This window comes from Lonchura striata, chromosome 3 (genome assembly GCF_050655825.1).
Source record: "Lonchura striata isolate lonStrDom1 chromosome 3, ASM5065582v1, whole genome shotgun sequence".
NCBI classification, from domain to species: Eukaryota; Metazoa; Chordata; class Aves; order Passeriformes; family Estrildidae; genus Lonchura; species Lonchura striata.
In genome coordinates this window covers 114,591,718-114,612,339 of record NC_140705.1, presented here as the reverse complement: position 1 = coordinate 114,612,339, position 20,622 = coordinate 114,591,718, and the positions used below count along the sequence as shown (strand labels likewise).

The 20,622-nt window shown below is 38.6% G+C and overlaps 1 protein-coding gene across 16 annotated transcripts in view; it reads right to left on the bottom strand.

The window, feature by feature from the left end:
- Positions 1-20,622, bottom strand: part of GPCPD1 (glycerophosphocholine phosphodiesterase 1) — a 41,124-nt gene that overhangs the window by 15,259 nt on the left and 5,243 nt on the right. For all 16 annotated transcript variants that reach the window (XR_014954531.1, XM_085577252.1, XM_085577256.1 and 13 more), the window contains 9 exons: positions 18,283-18,368; positions 14,739-14,826; positions 13,724-13,817; positions 7,358-7,433; positions 5,517-5,558; positions 4,224-4,347; positions 1,465-1,708; positions 279-441; positions 55-187 (listed from right to left, as the gene is read on the bottom strand). Coding sequence is in view for 15 of the 16 variants with exons in the window: in XM_085577252.1 (XP_085433378.1) it covers positions 55-187; positions 279-441; positions 1,465-1,708; positions 4,224-4,347; positions 5,517-5,558; positions 7,358-7,433; positions 13,724-13,817; positions 14,739-14,826; positions 18,283-18,368 (1,050 nt within the window). In the remaining variant the exon portion in view is untranslated. The remainder of the gene's footprint in view (positions 1-54; positions 188-278; positions 442-1,464; positions 1,709-4,223; positions 4,348-5,516; positions 5,559-7,357; positions 7,434-13,723; positions 13,818-14,738; positions 14,827-18,282; positions 18,369-20,622) is intronic.

Here is a 20,622-nt window from a genome sequence, read left to right as displayed (position 1 = left end):
CTGATGTCAGTGACACCAAACAATTTCCCTAGTTTAAAACGCAAACAAACTTACTTAGTTGTTGTTGTAGAATTCCCTGATCCCCTGTGTCCAACATCCAGAGTTGTTCTTGGTTTCCAGTACTTTGCATATGAAGCCTGCATATCACAAGCGTATCCCTGGATAGGTCTGATAATTATGTAGTCCACTGCAAGAAAAACAGCAATGCTTCACCTGTCAGTAAACAGCAGATGGCCTTGAGGAAAATTATCTGCATCTGCTGATGGCAGCAAGTGTACCTCTAACTTTTCCAATTGTCTTCCTTGGATTTCTGCTCATAATAGCAAGTGTAAGAACTCCAGCACTCTTTCCAAGTTCTGCAATTGTGGATGACAGGAGGCAGGCAGAGCCAACGTGACCTGGGAGCACATCACCTTGTACTACCTTCTCACTTAAATCTTCCTGAAAACAAAACAAACAAAAACCCAAAACCCCTATGTTAGATGGGAGTGAGAATTCTTAAACAAACTCTTCTGGCTTTCTCCTCAGGACACAACACAAGTTTCTTGTGTGTTACAGAAAACACTAACTTCAGCAAAAATTGTTTAATGTAACAGTGAGTTACATATTACTAACAGGAAAATGAAAATTTTAACAGAAATCTCACATTTTCTCTGGCATCCCTTACATCTGATAAGCTTTTTACATCAAAATAGCATGCATGAAATAGCCTGTCTTCTAAAGTGCCCAAGTCCCATTTAGAAAAAAATTAACTGGAATAATATTTATGCTTAAAATGCTAAAAAACTTGGTATGCATTTGCAGGGAAGGACTAATATACAGAATGTGCACTTGACCATAGTCAAGTTCTGGAACCATGCAGACACTTTACAATAATGACTGTAAGTGATCTTGAAGGCATTTTCAGACCAAAAAGAGAATGCCGAAAAAACATTATTCTGTGTAAGTTGCTTTCTTTTAAAAAGAACTTCAAATTAAGACCTTTCAGGGGGAAAAAACAGTGCAAAGTAACAGACACAGTAGTGAGCATCCAGTTTTAATCTGCACAAGTTAGTTCAGAGAAATGTCTTTTGCTTATAATATAAAACTTTAGACTCAATAGTTGTGATATAACCAGTTCATATACACATTGTACAGGCTGAAGCAGGAGAAGCATAACTTAGCTCTGATAAAGGATTAATATCAAGCCAACCTAAAAGCAGGCAATGCTGCACACACACAGATTCAAGTTTAATTTGTACTGATTTCTAAATAAGTAGCGCTAAAAAACTTCCTTTGCCACATCAACAAGGCTCACAAAAACCTTTCTACAGTGGGCTGGGAGTCAGTAGTCTCACACTCGTGTAAATAAATCCAAAAGATGAAGAACATCAGGCAGCACCTCTGTTTCAACAGTGAAATCTTCACAACAATTGAGCTCCAAAAGGCAGACCAGAGCCGCTTCTTAGGGGTAAAGAGACATACCTCAAAAAAATCAAATATCAGTTCCAGGTTATCAGGCTCCATGGTTTGTATAGTGTACTCTAGCCATCGGTCTGGCTGCAAAGCGTAGCCACACTCTGGCTGCGAGTGCCGGCACTTGTAGTCGTCGTCACTGATCAAGGAGAACTCCACCGTGTTTGCCATCTTCTGATGTTCAGGACAGGATGTCTTCCCTTGGGCCTCTTCATCATCGTCCTTCTCTCGGCCTTCCAGGGTCAGTTTTACTCTGCTCAACCAGAAACACAAAACAAATGGTCAAGTCACTGCAGTGCCTTGGCAAATGATAAAGGTTTAGGAAGAAGCTTGAGCAGAAGCTCATACAACACAAGAATTCTCAACTCCACCACTCACAGAACCATACTGTATACAGTGGCTCTTCACATGACCAAGAGTTGGCAGCCATTGTCTAAATCCTATTTTAGACAGATTCCAGTGCTCAAGGCACTGCTGAAAGTTGGACCTGGGTAAATATGAAAACTCTACTAGTAGTCTGAGAAGCAGCACTCCACCAGGCTATTTGGGCTGCCAAACAGACAGCTTTCCTGTACAGCCTGAGAGCCATAATGCCAACAGGCCAATGAAAAGCACTGAAAACAGCAGTCATCATGGAGATCAAGACTTGAACGTTGGTGGTTGCTGCTATGTCTCTCTGAAAAGGCAGATAAGTATACTCTAATAGATGTAAGTAATATAGGCTGATGCAGTTAAGTCCCTTGAAAAATCCTAAATGAGCATTTAAAGTGAATGGATTTCTGAAAAATCCTCGACTGAGAAGCATAAGCTTCTCTGTAAGACTCAGAGTCCTTTACCATACAGGGCAAACCTTCCAGACAAAATTAGTTATGTCAGTGATGTAAGTGTACATGAGTAAACCAAATCCCTTCCTGCATCACAGACACAGCAGATGAGATACAGGTTTATCATTTATAGATGCCAAGTCACCCGTAAAACTGAAGTCATATCTCAAAGAAATAATTACAATCACGGAAATCTATTACACCAAGTCCACAATGAACTATATCCTCATTAGAAAAAACAAAAAAAAAAAAACCAAAACAAAAAAAAAAAAAAAAAAAAAAAAACAAAAAAAAAAAAAAACAAACAAAAAAAAACCCAAAAAAAAACTCACAACACAGGTACTCCAGAAACTTGAAAAATGACACTGTCACAGTGAGTGACAGTCGCTGAAACTATTGGACAGATCCAATATTTTAGGACAGAGTATTTAGTGAATGCATCTAGCTTATCTAGTTTTATTTCAACCACTTACCTTAGACAAGAACCTGGCTTCAGAAATTGCTCTCTCTACCTGCTATAACATGCAAGGAAAAAAGGCAAAGCTGTAGAGAACACAATATAAGTACTAAATCTCACTGAAGAGCCTCATATTGAGTAAATCTTCCCCTCATCAGCAAATCTGGAATTGGTGGGAGGGAAAATCAAATCAAAACTGGAAAAAGATAAATAAATCAAGTATAACAGATCCATGGAATGGTTTGGATCTTAAAGATCACTTAGTTCTAACCCCCCTACCACAGGCAGGGACACCCACTAGACCAGGTTCCTCCAAGCCCCATTCAACTTTGCCTTGGAACACTTCTTGGGTTTCAGCACCTGCAACTCTGGACAACTTGTGCCAGTGCCTCACCACCCACACACGTAGAATGTCTTCCTCATATCCCATCTAACCCTGTCTTCTTTCAGTTTAAAGCAGTTCTCCCTTGCCCTGTCACTCCAGGCCCTTGTCCAAAGTGCCTCTTCAGCTGTCTTTAGGGGCTGCTACAAAGGTCTCCCCAGAGTGCACTCTTCTCTGGGCTGAAGAACACAGAATTTCTCCTCCTGTGTCCACAGAAGTGTTCCTTCATGTTCCTCTGGGCTCACTCTGACAGCTCCATGTACTCCTTACCCTGGGGGTCCCAGGGCTGGATGCAGCTCTCCAGGGGATCTCACCAGGGCAGAGCAGGGGGCCAGAATCCCCTCCCTCGCCCTGCTGGCCACACTGCTGCTGCTGCAGCTCACCATGCACTTGGCCTTCTGGGCTGCAAGTGTGCAGTGCTGGGCCACATCGAGCTTCTCATCACCAGCACTCCCAAGTCCTTCTCCTCAGGGTGCTCTCAATCCATTCTCACCCAGCCTGTGCCTGGGATTGCTCCAGCTCGAGTGAAGGACTTTGCACTTGGCCTTGGTGAGATCTGAACTCCCAAGCCTGTGAAGCTCCCTGTGGATGGCATCCCTTCCCTGCCGTGTGACTCGTGTCATCAGCACACTGCTGAAGGGACACTCAACCCTATTTTCCACGTCACCAACACCATCGACCCCTGAGGGACACCCCTCATCCCTGGTTTTCACTTGGGACAACAGGGCAACACTTTCATCCAGGGCAACACCCAGCCAAACCCTTATCCACATGTCGCACATGTGTGCAACAGTGCAGTCCTCTCAACACCAGGGCTAAGATACAATTCTGACAATTAACTGTGGAATTAGAAAAATGCCTGCTTTTTGAGCCACCTCTGCAGAAAAAAGCACCAAAGTGATTCAAGAACCTAAGAACATTACAGTTCCAGCCAAAAAGCAAGAAACACCAAAACAAATATGGAGTAAGTATTTGTGCTTTAACACTTGGAAATTGGTGACCCAAAAATGAATTTAAAGGCTACATTAATTAAGTAAAAAAAATTGTAACTAGTATTGACAATTAAAATGAGGTAAATTGCATACTGAGATGAGCAGGCTCTTACCTAAACCTTGATGTTTTAAATTTCTTCTTGGATATCAGTACAGGGGGTTTCTCAGAATAATGCAGACGTAGCCTTATTTCTGTCTGACATGTCAGCCACCCAGCATCCACAGTTTTAATACCATCTATAAAAGCCAAACAGAAAGGAGAAGACATTTGAGTAACTTGTTTTAGGGAGATCTAGGCAGTTCCTCTTGCCATCACCTTCCACATAATCCTCCTTATCAGCAGCCTAGGTCTACAGCAATGCAAGAAGCTGGGTGCAGCCTTTCCCCAGCCTTTCTGAACCAGCCAGACCAGCCAACAGGAACTGCAGCTGTCTGCTGGATTTTAATGGGACTAAACAGGAAGGATGCTCATGTGCAAACGATCTGCAGGACAGCAGAGTAACACTCCCTTGTCCTGGCATCTCTCCAGGCATGGAGTAACACCGACAGGGGTTCTGGAGGCTTGTGACAACCAGAGGCTCCCTGTTTCTGATGAGATACAGGTGTGCCCATCAGCTCATCACAATCAGTGCCAGTAAAGCAGTGCAAGTCTGCAGGACAGGGTACAGCAACAGCTCTGATGAAAAGTGGGGAGAATCCCCACCCTGAGCATCAAAACAAGGGAAGTCTGCAAGCAGGAGGACCAGAAACACAAGCTGCAAACCAGGTGCTGGAGCAAACCCCAGAGTTTTGAAGAGTTCCTGAAGAGCCAAACCCATCATTTGATGAGGATATGAGGGGGAAATGGAAAAGCTTGAAGACAACATTTATGAGGTATGAGGAGGAGTTACTTTCAGTGTCACAGGACTGACCATTAAGTGAGAGATGGGTCAAAACTGTCAGCAGTGAGACATTTGTGCACACACAGGAACATGAGGTGTGGGCATACAAGAACCTTTTGGCAGCTGCATCACTGACTGAAGAGGCAGAGTAGGTACATTCAGTGTGAGTTATTATGTTTCCCCAAGCATAAGGAGTTTTTCTAAGGCTAGGTATTAGGAGAAAGCTAAGCCTATTCTGTATTTTCAAAAAATGCATGCTCATAATTTAAAGTTCCCAAGTTTCAACCTTTAACACCATCAGAGTGAAAAGACTTCAACTCTTCCTAACACTCTTTTATTAACATTAGAGGCGATAACGGCCCGAGTGTGTATTCACAAATGCTGGATACGAAAATAACTGTAAAAGAGAAAAATATCATAGGCAATTCTCAAAACCTATAATCTCAAATATTTTTCAATTACACGATTTGACCTTGTTTAAATTAAATTCATGGTGAAGAATAAAGGTTAATATATCTCACTTACTGCAGATTCCGAAGTGTCCATCATCGACAGTAATTTCATCTTCTAGAATTAAAAGGAACGGAAAAGAATGGGAAAAAGTAATTAGTATTCACATTTAAAAACCATTGCCAAGTTAAATTAATTCTACTTCTCCACTTCACTTCTAAAAAGTATATCTAAAAAAAGGCAGGAAAATTGAAACAGACAAAGCAGCATGTTTTTTGCAACCTTCTATAAAGATCGATCTCAATTTCTGCTTTTTCTCAGTTTCTGCATAAAAAAAACAACCAACACACAAAATACCACATTTCACTTCAAGTAATCTGAACTTAAGCGTAAAAAGGTTGTACTATTTTTTGGCTTACTGCAGTATTTTGCTGACAACTACATCCCACTAGTATCTAAGAGGCTTTACTTGTCAAAGTAGTGTCAAAGACATTAAATTTTCTTGCAAACATACAAGAAAGTTGTCCTGCTGCACATTTAAAGCTTTTCAGTCGAGTCAGTCACAATTAAAATGCTTATTCTGCCCAGATTACAGAAACCAACCTAGCATGAGATACTGAAAAAACTCACTTCACACTTGTTTTTATCCTTACTCTTTCCAAAGCTTTAGCAACTGAAATTTTAAGGCACTAAATAAATTCACCAGCATTAACAGAACTGCAATAGTCTAAACAAACCATGCATTTCTCAAAACATAAAACTTCATAATCTTGCCTCAACAGTGGTTAATCCCTTTTTTCCCCTAAAAACCATTTGGCTCCTAACCTGATTTCTTAATAACCACAGGCAACAATTGAGGATCAAAATGACCCAGTGCTAACATACTGTGCACTGCTGCATTTTTTCTAAAAAACTGCTTATGAATAATTGAGTATTACTTGGGGTAAAAAAAATCTCAACTTGGAATGAGGTAATCTAAATTTATAGATAAAGTCTAGGCTCTAGCAGAGGATAGGCTGTTTCTCTTATCAGTTACTGACAAATACATAAATAACCTTCTTACAGGAATAGAAACACTACTAATTCAACTGAAATTTAAAAAAAAGGCAAAGGTAGAACAAAACATGATCACGGTACTATTAATAACTAACAAACAGATTCTTTGATACCATCTTCTTTCTAAAAGACATTTTTTTCAAATAATTAGAAAGCTTCTTAACAAATATGAACTTCTAAGTGTGGAGAAAACAGTATTTTTAATGTGCTAGAAAAGACAGTGCATAAAACATGCCATAGCAGCATAAGAGATCTAAACTACAAGCTACATTCAAAGGTTATTTCAGTCACTCTTAAACCCCAAACTTTTTCCCTCTTCAGAAAAGCATTAGTAACTCATATGCAAGTCTGCATGCCACCCTTTCTTTCAGCAAAATACATTTCTGCTAAATTTCCGGGTAAATAAGTGCATTCGTGTTTCTATTTTCATTAATCCATTTACTTATAAAAGCCTAATTAAACATTTTTTGTTTAAAATTTTACTAAATAAATAGTACTTAAAAAACCAGCAGTGACTTCACACCCTCCCCCATTTTCTTTAAAAAAGATCATATGGATCCTTAGTCTCAAAGAATTAAGCTTAGAGAAAATTATTAAAATTTCAAATTAATAAAAAAACAACCCACATAATCTTAAGGATGACAGCAAAGAATTTCACATCCACTTCCATTTTGAAGCCACTTATGTATATATACATACATATTTTGAGAGTAAGGCCCATGTTGTGCAAAGAAAAAGTCTATACCTCCCACACATTAATAAATTTAAGCACTTTATAGCTATCAATCCCTCTAAACCAGTGTGCAGCATATCAGCAATCTTAGGCATATGCCTCAAACAGATGCAGTTGATGCCCATACCTAAAGGGGTAATTGATCGTGGTTGTAGATGAGTCTCCCACGTGTGAACTATGACTTCGCAGGGACCATCGATAGTCTGTAATTTAAAAGTTAAATGTCTGCAATAATTTCTTTTGTTAGATCTGACTTTGTACCCATGAAGCTGTTTGGGATGGTTGTGAACCAAACTTAAAGAGATTTAAGGAAGTAAAAGAAGGAGAAGAAGAAAGGGAGAGGAACAGAGAGAGACAAAGACTGAAGAAAGAAAGAAAGAAAACAGATGAGGCTTCTTACCCCTGCAACTGCTGATGACTCTGATGTGTTGTGAATACATGTGACAAAACTTGTGACAGTCTGACATGGCAGAGAAGTTACATGGAATCATTAAACCTTTACTGCTAACAGATGTTCTGCTGGACTACTTTAGTTTCCTTCTGATAAAAAAAAAAAATCTCTGAATTCATTAAGAATGCTCACTTTGTTCTCAAGTTACAGCAACAGTTTATGAAAAACATACCCCACATATCTAATTCCAAACAGCACTCAGCACCTACTCGTGCACATAGCAGTTGCAGGGGTGAGTTCTCCTACAAAATTTGCCTTACTAAATTCAAAGACTATAAAACAGTTATTTCAGTTGTGGTACTAGAAAACAAGTTATTTATCAACTAATTAAAACATAAATAATTGACGCAACCAGCCAGCAATGAAGACCCTGCAGTCTATTCCAGCTGCAGCAGGATAAATTAGATACTTCCATTAAAAAGAAATATTGTCCACCAAAAGAATACACTTGTTGACAAACATAGGTGAGACTCGGATAACCAGAACAGTAAAACAAGTTTCGGAACAACTTAACTTTGAAACAGCTTTCTAGGTAGAAGCTTTTAGGTAACCAGAACTTAACAACAGAGAGAACATGTCTGATTCCCAGTTCAATCACCCTGAGAAGTTTCCCCTAGCATGGCACAGTTGTTACTATCAGATGTAAAAACCACTGTCAAATAGCTGCAATTTCTCATTTTGACATTTTGGAGCCTACGTAACTCTTAATTCCAAAAAAAATTTGCTACTATTGCCAAAGACATGGAAACTTCAATGCCAGCTAGTCCCAGTAGCTCGGGTTCTTGTTTAAACAGATTTCAGACCCACAGGGACATCCAGCCAAGCTTCAAATTCAGCAGTACAATTACACAGGACCACAATGCTTTGTTCCATTACAGCTCACTCACTAATTCTTTACATGCAGATGGCATTTCTTGACATACACTGAGCACATTTAATCTCCCAAGCCTTTGGGTGAGTTAACAGCAAGCAATCACCGAACATTTAACAAGAGCTCAGTAGGATGGCTTTGCTCTGTGAGTCCCAATGTTCCTAATGAGTTCAGAGGCACCCACACTTCAAGGTCATGTCAGAATAAAACACATATGCTTAGTTATGTTTTAAAGACAGAATGCATGTAAAACAGAAATAAAATTATATTACTGCTTCCAGTTTATTCCTGTTATGGAGCAGTTTTAGTTCCCAACATCTCACTGCTGCCACAATGACCACACTTGGGATATCTAGAAAAGTAAATAATGAGAAGTTTCTTTCCCCTTCTTTCACAGCACAGTGACATTTGCCTGTCACAATGCCAGTTTCTAAAGCTGCAAACCATGTTTGTCAGCAGGGAGGCTGCCATTTACTCCCACCATGCAGGCATGCAAGATTGCCAACAGCAGCTCCCACAATCATGTGCACAAGTTTAGTTTGTGAACCTGGGCAATGCAAATCTTCCTAACATGGACTAAGCTGTTTCCTTCAGGTCAGCAAAGGATTTTCCTTTTAAAACCCCCAATGTGTTGTATGAAAAATACCAATTTATTTCTTACACTGCTGTAACTGTCCATTCTAAAGTTAGGTTCTAAAATGGTGAATGAATTTGAATAACATTATCCCAACAATAAGGACACCATGCAGATACATTCAGCACAATTTTCTCTCCTGAAAGGAATACAATGCACTGATTGTGCATTTAATCCCAGGAACCCTCAACACTTTCTATACTAAGAAGAGCCAAGCAAAGCTACCTGGAAAAAAAGGGCAATTGATTAGAAAACAGGCACAGACACCACTAAGAGCCCTCTCAATCCCTGCTCAGACCATCTCTGAGTTTACAGGCATTCAAAAAACATTTTAATCACATGTAACAGAAGCCATTGCTGCAACAAGGTCATAGCAGTAATGTCATTTCCGTGGCATATACTGACCACATCTGAAAAGCAGTCCAGCTGAGCAGCAGAACTAAATTATATGCCATCAATATTAACAGTATGGTAATATTGCCTAAAAGGAGAGTTTCTAGAGGACAGTATTAAAAGGGCATCCATTCAAATGTCACATCAAGCATCTCACAGGCTGTACACTGAGTGACACAGTGGATCCTTTTCTACTGATACAGACACTTATTTTTTTTAAAAAGCCAGCACAAACATTATGTTGCTTGATCTTGATCAGCTGAACATCTGATTCAATTTTGAAATTTTTAAAGGACATTTTAAAGGATATTTTTAAAGGAATTTCCTTTAAAAATCAAGTCTTCCATTATGAGAAGCTGGGACCTCCCTTCCCCTGCAGTCATTAGACACTTTTGAAATGAAGGGAAAAATGCCTATCTAGCATAATGGTTCTGAGGTTCAAAGCAGATGCACCATCTGCATCAAGTGCCTGGGTACTCAGTACAATTAAATAATGAAAACACTTTGGTGGATGTTTAAATGGTAATTTAGGAGATCAGTTCCAAGGTTCCTGCTTTAAGGCAGCACAATAGAGTAGGCATTAGGGGAGGGGGGAAAAACCCAAACCAAATCTTAAAAATGCCACACAAACACATTTATCCAAGTGCACTTCACTAATTAAAACTATGTTTCAAGAATAATAATCTACTTCAATAATATGAAACAGCTAAATTAGACTTAATTGCTAAAGCTGCATTTCTGGCCAAAATCTCTCTGGATTTCTGTACCATGTAGAAGACAATAATTAAGCATTAAACTGAATGATTAAAGCCATTTAGTCGTTGCTTGCAAGGCAGCAGCACAAAAAAGTCACCTGGCAGGAAATGCTGAGCTCAGTAGGGATTTTTAGCTCCAGTACTTCCAATAACAATTTCACACACTATCTGCTACCTCAGCAAATAATAATGCCTTTGTTACTATCCTGACAATCACGGGTTCTTAATCTACAAAAAGCTTTTCTAAGGCATTAATTACTGAGTCTAGGTCCAAGTTTGACTTTTATTACAGTCCAGACACTAAATGGATTTATTTAATTGCACTTTAAAAAAGTAAATCTAACTCTCATTTGAAACCTCTGTAATTAAAGAGAAAGTGTGAAAAACATCCTCCAATCCAGTTTTTAAAGTCCTGCTACATGCACAGACAGCTTAGTTATCTCACACTTGCCTTGAAAGAAGTAACCCTGAACTTGTATGCTTATTTACAGTTGTAAAGCAAATACAGAACACAGCTGAACAGATTAAGGCGTGTTCCTTACTAAGGTTTTTGAATATGCATCATGCAAACTATGCATGTAAAATTATTCTTCTAAAAACCTAAGACACACAGAAGACAAATTCCAGCCAAGGGAGTTTTGGTGTGCCTCACACAAACCCCCTCAGAACCCACTGCCACAAACAGAAAGTGAGTGCAGAATAAAACCCAGGAGATCCTCACAGGGAGCTCACTGGTCCCAGACTATGCTCAATGCAAGAACAACCTTGAACAAAATAGTTTAAGTTACTGTCTCATTTCATCCAAGTGTGTGTGTTTATTTTTCTTTTTAAGTGCTTAAGATCAAAATGTTTGAAACACAGTTGCATATCTCTTGATATGCAGTACCCAAGATCTGACACAAATTTTATAAGGAAAATATTCTTTGGATATATATTTGTATTCATGCAAAATTCTACTAATTTCTACATATTGAGTATTTTTAAAAAAACCTTGCTGAATTTACATAACCACAATTATGTTAACACCAATATGCTTCATTACAAATTAGACTTTCCATTACATCATACTTTCAAGTAAAAATATTTAATATCAAATGATGATTTTCTTAAAGGGAGGTGAGAGAAAAAGACATTACTTTTTAGAAATAAAATCTAAATTATTCTATTTTCATATCTAGCCTGTAACACTACTGTGGGTAATCTAGGAACTACCATTTCTCTGTGTAAACATGTATCACTCCCATTTTTTCCATCATGTCCAACTCGAGCATCTTCAGAGATGCAGCTGCTGTAGAAGTTGCTAACTTCAGGTGGATCTGTCCTCAGCATGATTTACTAATTATGTCATGTCAAATTCATACACTTACTGAACATATGCTTAAGATTACACTGTTTTACTACAGATAAAATTGATATAAAAAATTAAGTGTCAGAGATAATCTATTGCTGGCTTGTCAAATTTAGGAGATTAATCACATGTAAAGCTTAATGAAAAAAAAAAATCTGAAATAAAAATATGTAGAATAATTTAACTTAGAAGTATCTTTTCCTTATTAGCATTCCTTTATTGCTGAAGTTCTCAATGTACTGACTCACACTATAGTGTACATTATATTCCTGTTACTTTTTCATTGTTCTGCATTGTTTACAAAAAGAGGAAGAAAAGAACATTGGACTTGGATTTCTTTCATTCAAAAGACTTTATTTTATGAGAAATAAAGTCCTGTGCATTTAACAGGTACAAGTCAGACACCACTAAACTGACAACCCTGCACCCCAGGAATTCACATACTTTGTTTTGTAGGGTGGTTTCCTTCTTTCCTGCCCTTTACCCTGATATTGCATAAAATTCATACTTACCTTGGCAGACCCTGCATCACACGGTGCATAAAGTGTGCACGACACACAGCACCTACTCAAAGAAACACACTCACCAATACACAGGGTAAGCTTTTGAAATTGTAAAACAGAAAATTGTATTGTCTATCAACTATGGCTCAGCCTCTGCTCACTAACTCTGCTTTTTGAGAGTGCTATTGCTTACATTTAAACTTCTGGGCATTTGCAAAAAAAAAAAAAATAATAAGAGTCCCATCAGAGCTGCTGAGCTTAAGAATTCATCTACTTTTGACCTCAACAAAAGAAATCTATGACTGACCTTCTCTTCTTTTGCCTCAAAGTACCAATTTAAATACCAGTTTCTGGTATTTAAACTAGACTATATCACATGCTGTAATGAAAAAAACAGAACTGTGTTTCATTTGGAATTAGTATCCTTCACTGAAATGATACCTCTGTCAAATGCGATTTTTTTAGTTAAAAAAAGGCTGATAAAAACTTATATGCTCTTGACAGTAATTTTAAATTTTTAAAAGCTATTGATGAGCTGGTTCTGTAACTCCTTTGCACATTTGGCTACAGACTTCATAATCCCAGTGTCAATGAGGAACTGAAGCCCAGGGTGAACAGCTACAGGATATTAACAGAATAAGGAAGACACCAAAGGCAGCGTTATATTTCTTAAGGTTATCACTGTTTTTATGAAAAACAGTTCAAGAGTAGCTGCTTATTTCCCCAACTTAGCTTAGCTTTTTCCTGGATGCAGCCTCTTCCCATCTGAAGAAGAGTGCAATGTTTACAAACCAGTACACTGCCACATACATTAAACTCTAACTTATGTAACTCTAAGTCATATGCAACTTTCAATACCTGTAAAAATACAGCTGTCTCTGTCTCTTAGCTCTTTATTTTCCCTCCAGGCTGTGCAAATACCTATATACAAACATACAAAAAACAATGGGATGCCTCATCCCTTGTTTCATCTTTTCACTTCAAGAGATTAACTTATGTTAATTATACAGCACAAAATCTGGTTAATACTTCTCATACTTCATAAAAACAAATCTGCAGTGAATTCAAAACCTTTCATAATTTTTACGGTTACACCTCCTACACTAACCATGTTTCTCCTACTATCACTTGCTTCCATCCTACCATATAGGATAGATATCACATACTATTCACATTCTTTCCATGGATCACTTGAGATCCATGGCCTGCTAAAGTCCATATGCCACTATATTCTAACTATGAGAACTTCACCATATTATTTAAGTTTTATAATAAAGTCCTCAGGGTTTTTTTAACCACTGAAATTTTTAGAACACTAACATTAGTAAAAGAAAGAAGAAACTAAAATTAAAAGTTAACAGCATATGGTCATGTATTTCCAGAAGTGAACTGTATTTCCACAGATGTTTTAGTGTTTCACATGTAGACTTATTTCTAAAAAAAATCTCATGTTTAACTCAGGAAATCCTTTTTTTATTTCAAGTATGGGAATTTTTGCTAGGGATGAGCCAACTTAAAGCAGACAAGGTTGTACATACCTTAGGTTCTAGAAAGTATCCTTTAAAATACCGATACTGAACAGGAACTTCTTTATAAAGCTCTACGGTAGTTGTCCATCTTTTCTCAAAATGACTGTGGAGAAAAAAAGAAAACAACCAACCAAAAACAAGTTTCAAAATACAGCCTAACAGCCACCTCACACACGTGTCTAAGTAAAGTCTAGTGAATTGTTGCAAGGAAAGTTCTTATAAAGTACCTTAGCCAAACAAGATGCACTTAGAATTGGAACTGAATTTTTTGATTGACAGATCTGAAGTGCTCTAAGAGAGCAAGAATTCTCAGCCCCGTTGAACAGATGGGGAAAACATGAAGTGACTCAGAGACTCAGCCAGGATCACACAGCCAGTCACTGACAGAATTACAGACACAGCCTGCAAGCCTGATTTTCCTTCACCAGAGCTGCCATAAGCTGGCACCATTTTAGGAAAATACTGCACTCTTCTGCTGCATTTAAGCTTTCTTTATGTACACTCATGCTTATACACACATCCCATCCCCCTTAAGAATTTTAATGCAACTCTCAGTTTAAGTAATCTCCTCCCTATCACTTTCTAGCACAGTAATAGCTTGTTTATAGTCTTTCTTTTATCCTATACATCTCCTATATACATCACCTATAACTTGCTGCATAGCCATGGGACTTAGAATTGCCCCAAAACAGTTTCTTACTCCAAGTATCTAAAGCTAAACTACCGAAATACCAGCCACAACAGCAGAAGCATCATCTGTAACTAGAAAAGTACACCCAAGTTTCCTATTTTCTTAAACATATTCCTAAGTGTTCAAAGTGCTCAAGGGCAACACAAGAAATTCTGGAGTTCTACTAACAGTACATGCAGCTCAAAAATTTACAAACTCAAAGACAGAATAAATTTCTTGCTCCAGAACTCCAGCTACTTCAAATGGAACAAGTAAAAAAAAAAAAAAAAAAAAAAGCATTCAAACAGAAGGAAAAAATCCCCCAAAAAAAGCCAAAAATCAAAACCAGCTTACTCATCATCCACAGTCTGGAGGACTGCCGCAAGTTGGGGATTCCAATTTCCAAAAGCACTGCAGCTCCCACATATTGCAAAAACCTCTCCTAAAAAATCCAGACAGAAAAAAACCACCATCATCATTACTTCAGGCTAGATGGCATTAAAAAGTACAGCCACAGTCAAACTTCCAAGTATTTTAAATACATACACCAGAATCACTCTGCTAAAATCCCTCCCATCCAGAAAGGACTCTTACCCCACCCAAACTACAACAGCATTTTCTTCACCACCCCAAGGAGCTGAGAGAGGGACTAATGACAATCCCAGCCCTTACAAGGGTTGGCTTCCAAACCATCCTTAAGGAATAGTGTTCAAAACATCTCTGGGAATGCAGCAGGCAAGCTTTCACAGTAAAATGTTTAATCTCAAGATAATACACTTATTTCCCTAAATACTCTCTATTTTTTAATGTATGTCCATATTCCCCCAAATTCATACCAACAATTTATAAAGCACAGACAAACAGGAGGTTGCTGGCATTATTCCCAAGCCAACATACCAAATTAATTTGATTCCCAAGATAAATAAAGTCAATTTTACTGCTATGCTTTCAGTTTTCACTGGGCATCAAAACATAATATTGCTACACAAAAAAACCACATGAAATTGTCACACTTATCTTAATGCATACACACATACAGAACCCAAAAGGCCACAACAGTATATTTAATTTTTGGATATCCCAAAGTGATCATTGCAACTTACCCTTGTTTTTAATGTAAAACCTACACGTATCTGACTGGAAGAACAATGATAAATACTAACGGAAAGAACAAAGTAGTATTTTACTCTTATAGGGCTTCAGTGAGATTTTTTGACATAATAAAAAGCTGTTGCAGAATGAGAAAATATGGAGTTTTAAAGTACAGTTACGCACCACAAAAGAATGATACAAGCCTCTCTGACTTACTTCCTGTTCTCAAAGTGAGTACTGTGGGGAACACAATAATCCCAAAATACAAAGTAGACAAGCTGTATGTAACAAGTGTACACTACTTTTTCCTAAGCCACAAATCACAGCTGACACTTTGTGACTGTGACAACTGTGACACTCAAAGTACACAGCTACAGTTTTGAGGATGCCCTTTTGTCTCTAAAATGGTGTCCCTTTTCTCCAGTTAAAACTAATAAGGGATACCACAGGCCTGCTTATGAAAGAAACCTCTGCAGACCCAGGGGTTGGAAAAAAGTCTAGAGAAGACAAAGTACCAAAACTTCTGCCTGAAAGCAGCTTATTGAAATAATTTTACATAACACCTTGAACTTCAGCAGGTTTTGTTTTTAATCTTTTGCTGCAATTTATTAAAAGAAGCCTGAGCTTTCCGGATGCTCACTGTAAGCATACAAATGCAGACAAAAATCTACATTATGAGTATATTTAGTATACAATTGCCTATGTTAGCTTTCCCTTTTTCACCCTGTCCTGAGGCACATGATGATTCATTTTTGCAGGGAGGAGATAAAGTGGGGAGGGAAGACCACCTGAACACCACACAGGTAGAATTTCTGAGTAGAGACAGCAAGAAGAAGCTAAAATTCTTTTAACATCCCATTAAAACAGTAGTACTTAATAGATGTTAGTGTACACAGAGCCAACCTTGGAAGTGCCATCTAATTATATTCCTCTTAACAGGTGCCAGCTGGAATAGCTCTCTGGGCTCCTACTTTAAACAAAGATGTGAACATCCAGGGACCACCTCTCACTCAGGAAGGCACCACACAGAGAAGGCAACGCTTGAATAGGATGTGCAACCACCCTAAACTCCCTTCAACAGCTGCACTGAGGCTGAATTAGGATTTGTGAAACGCTGCCCTAATTATCCCAGTAAAGGCAAAGTGAAATGCATGGCAAGCTGCCTCCCCACAGGCAATTCTGAACACAGTGGGGTTTGGGTTGGGTTTGCATTTCAAGCTCAGGGGTCCTCAGCTTCTCCCCTCTCCTTGTCATGGAATTCAAGGCTGCTCCTGGCAGAGCTCCTCCAGCTACTGCAAAGGTTAATCTAAGCCTTCTGCCCCAACTCAAAGCTTGCAACAGCCTCACTCATCCAACAAAAATAACAAAACCCCCAACAATATCAATGTTGTCATAAACAGAAGCATCCTTTTGTGCCATCTCTTAATGCTGTATTTCCAGATAATTCTTTGTGAACACCCACTGAGGCAGGATCTAGTTCTCACTAATCCTACTTTTCACTGCAGATATTATTACCACAGGAAGAAGTTATACAGCCAAAGTCAGCTTTGCTAGTGACAGTGTCATCACAGCTGTGGAAGCAGGACAAAGAGCACAGCTTGCAATACTCCATGGTACAGCTACACTAGTCTTGAGCTAACGTCAATTTACTCTAAAATTTTAACATTTTCTCCAGAATGCTATAAAAAACTCTACTCCTTACTAACAGCTTTATGTTGACATTGAGTACCAGTTTTCAGTTCCCAAATGCCAAATCACGAGGGAGAAACACAGGAGAGGTCTAACACGGGGCAGATGTCAAAACCTGTACAACACTTTTATCATTATCTTCCCTGCCAACTACAGGAGACACTTCTGCCATCTGGCATTGGCCTGGCACAGGAATTCTGCCAATCTGCTCCCACATTCATCTGCTTCTGTTAGGCAACAACCAATTACTTTTTTGGTGTAACTTCTGTGCTGCTTGTTGGCTGGGGTAGAGTTAATTTTCTTCACAACAGCTGGCAGGGGCTGTGTTTTGAATTTGTCCTGGAAGCAGTGCTGGTAACAGAGGGATATTTCAGTTACTTCTGGGCACTGCTCACAGCATCAAGGCCTTTTCTGTTCTCTCCCCACCAGAGAGGGGGCTGGCAAGGAAGAAGCTGGTTAGGAACATGGCTGGGAGCAGTTTTGTGGACCTCAGTTACCAGCTGTGGTTAAACACATCTCCTTCCTTCCAAGTTCCTGAAGATGAAGGTCAACGTTAATATGCACAATTTACCAATATTAGATTTTCATGTTCTACCTAATGTGATACCTTGTATTCCTCATTTGGATAACAGAAGTTATTTTACTTTTTTGTTTTTTGTATAGACAGAATACTGAATTAAGCTGCATATTCTTTCTGTCTGTAACTTCTGACAGAGGTCACAACTTCTGAGAACTTTCAATTGGGATGCAAAGAGAACAAAAAACAAACAAACACATCAATGTGTACCTAAATATCATGTTGTTTCCATGGAATAAAAAGGTCCTGAAGACAGAAGATTTTAAACCAATCATAACCATTTTGGTTAGCATCAAAATCCCTAGCACATTATGAAATTTTTATTTGGAGAAAGAGGTAAAATTTATTTCCCAACTCTCATTTTCAAATTTATAGGTGAAATGTCCTAATATATTTTACAGTGATTTATCATTTTGATATTTGATCTTGTATGTTCTTTTATATCTGAGGAAAACAGACAAGACAGCCTCTGAACACACTCCTCTATTAAGTTTTCTCCTACACCAACCATACAAAAAGAAGAAAGCATGATTTGAGTACCTGGTGCTGCTGGTCCTCTTACTTCAAAAGTGACTTGACAAAAGCTCATTTCTGCAGAACTTTTGTCTTGGGATCGTTGAAATCTCCTATAGTGGGAGGAAAGAGAACTAATTTGAGGAACAATCACTACATTTATTGCTGCTTTAAGTAAGAGGAAACAGAAATCCCACCCCTTACAGGGAAGCAAGCCACTTGTGATATTACTGGTTGAGTGAGCAGTGGAAGTAGAAAGCTCTTGAAAAGCAGCCACAGACCCAGAAAACAGCATCCAGCTGCAACACTGGCACAAGAAAAAGACTACTAAATCAAATACCACATGCAAGTATCAGGATCCTGCAGCATTTAGCAGTCTTCAGCTGAGATTTTTCAAAATTCTCTGACTAATTTTGTTTCCAAAGAGGCCACTGGAAGTTTTTTAAGAGATTTAAGATTAGGACCCTTGGCAAACAGTAACTTCTGTGTCCTCAGTGCTATTCTTCAGCATCCTCTACAAAGCAGAAGGAAGTTTCCACAGAGAAGCACAACCACCTTGAAGGAAAAGGGGAGCAACCCATAAGAGATGACAGCTCTCTGCTGTCACTTGTCCACCCCTGTAGACTCTGCTCCCCTACTTCCAGGCTTCCACAGGAAGCACCAGGAGCAACTGGAAACACGAAGCAGCCTTCAAAGCAGCACAGCAGGAAGAGACTGCCTTTAGCCAGGACAGCAGCCAGGACTCTGCCCCAATTTTCTCCTCCAATGCACCACACCTTGACTGAAAAAATACTGGTAGAATCCCATTTTCACCATTACAGCAGAAACACTATTGATATATCACATTCTTTAATATTATTTACAAAAGCAGCAGTCCTAGTAAAGTCTATGTATGGATGTTGCTAGACTATCATCACCCAAATGTATCAATCTGGACATGGGCTCTCTACATCGCTGTGGGGGGCTTTTGTTCTGTGCATGTTTTGTTTGTTGGGCTTTTTTTTTAAACCAAGGAAGTAGAATGTTACTACTGCTATTTCTGAACAGGACAAATAGCACTTTATTTCAGTACAATCTTGGTCAGCAATCTTTTAATAACATCAGAAAGAACTAACAACACTGAAGAAAAATTTGCCTTTCATTATTAGCTCTACTACTACAAGGGGAAGCCTTTGCCTTCAAAGGGCACAGGAGAGTTAAATATGCCTTGAAAGCAAAAGATAGTCAGATACCAAATAGGAGGGGAAAAAGCAGCTCATCATCAAACCTCATTCTTTGTGGGCATTTAGAATGTTATTGCAGATATTCAACCTTCAGAATTATTTCTTCTGGATCTCCTCCTCCCCCTCCTCTCAATTCTACCTCTCCTTCCTACTGCAACTACAGCTGCATTTACTTTAAATTCCTTTTTCTCTTCCCTTATTTTCCCTCTCCATGTCAAGGAAGATGAATTTTCAGTAGCAAAATGAGAGCAAAAAAAAAAAAAAACCAGTAGACATATCAAGGTTTCTGGTCACATATTCCAATTCTGCATTTGTCATTTACAAATTTTATCATTCTGCAAATGATAAAACCCCAGACTACTGAAGTTAGAAATGAGCACAGCTGATAAACAGGAATTCCAGGAAGGGCATGACGTTTAGGAACTTTCTCACCTGTGTGCCATTAGTCTCTGTGTAAATTAAGTGACACATTCTAGCATTTGTTTTCAGCAGTTATTTATAGACAGAGAAGCACAGCACATTTCAGTGCTGAAACTAAGACCGGACTCAGGAAACTGGTCTAATGTGACAAAAAAAACTCAGTGTAATGCAGAGAATATGAATTACTAGTGTGCATTTATGATGACACCAAGTAGCCAGGGGCTTGGCTGTGCTCACCAAATGCCTGTTTGGGAAATGAGGTAGGCAAAAATGCCTTGCAAAAATCAAGCAGGAAAGTGAAAGCTGATGTGTGCACCCAATTCTCCAAAGCAAGAATATGCTTTTGGCTTGCAAAAAAAAAAATCTGTTCCCAGAGCCTATGCAACAACTCAAATTTCAACTTTACAAAAAACAGCGTGTCCTACTGCAAATTAACTAACTACCCAACTGTTCCTACAGAATCATCCAAAACCTTCCTAAGTCTATAAAGCTTTTAGCCAATCTAGTAAAAATTCTATGTACCTACTTGCAAGACAGGTGTGGGCTTTTCTAAACTGCCTAGAAAATTAAGAGTAGCCAGTTGTAAGAAGGTTTTGATAAAATGACTTTGTCAAATTGCCAAAATTCTACCCAAAATGCATTTTATCTCAAGAACCTACTCAGCCTACCCAAGGGATGTATGTATATGAAGAAAAGAAAAATTCCACTTCACCAAGTAAGACCA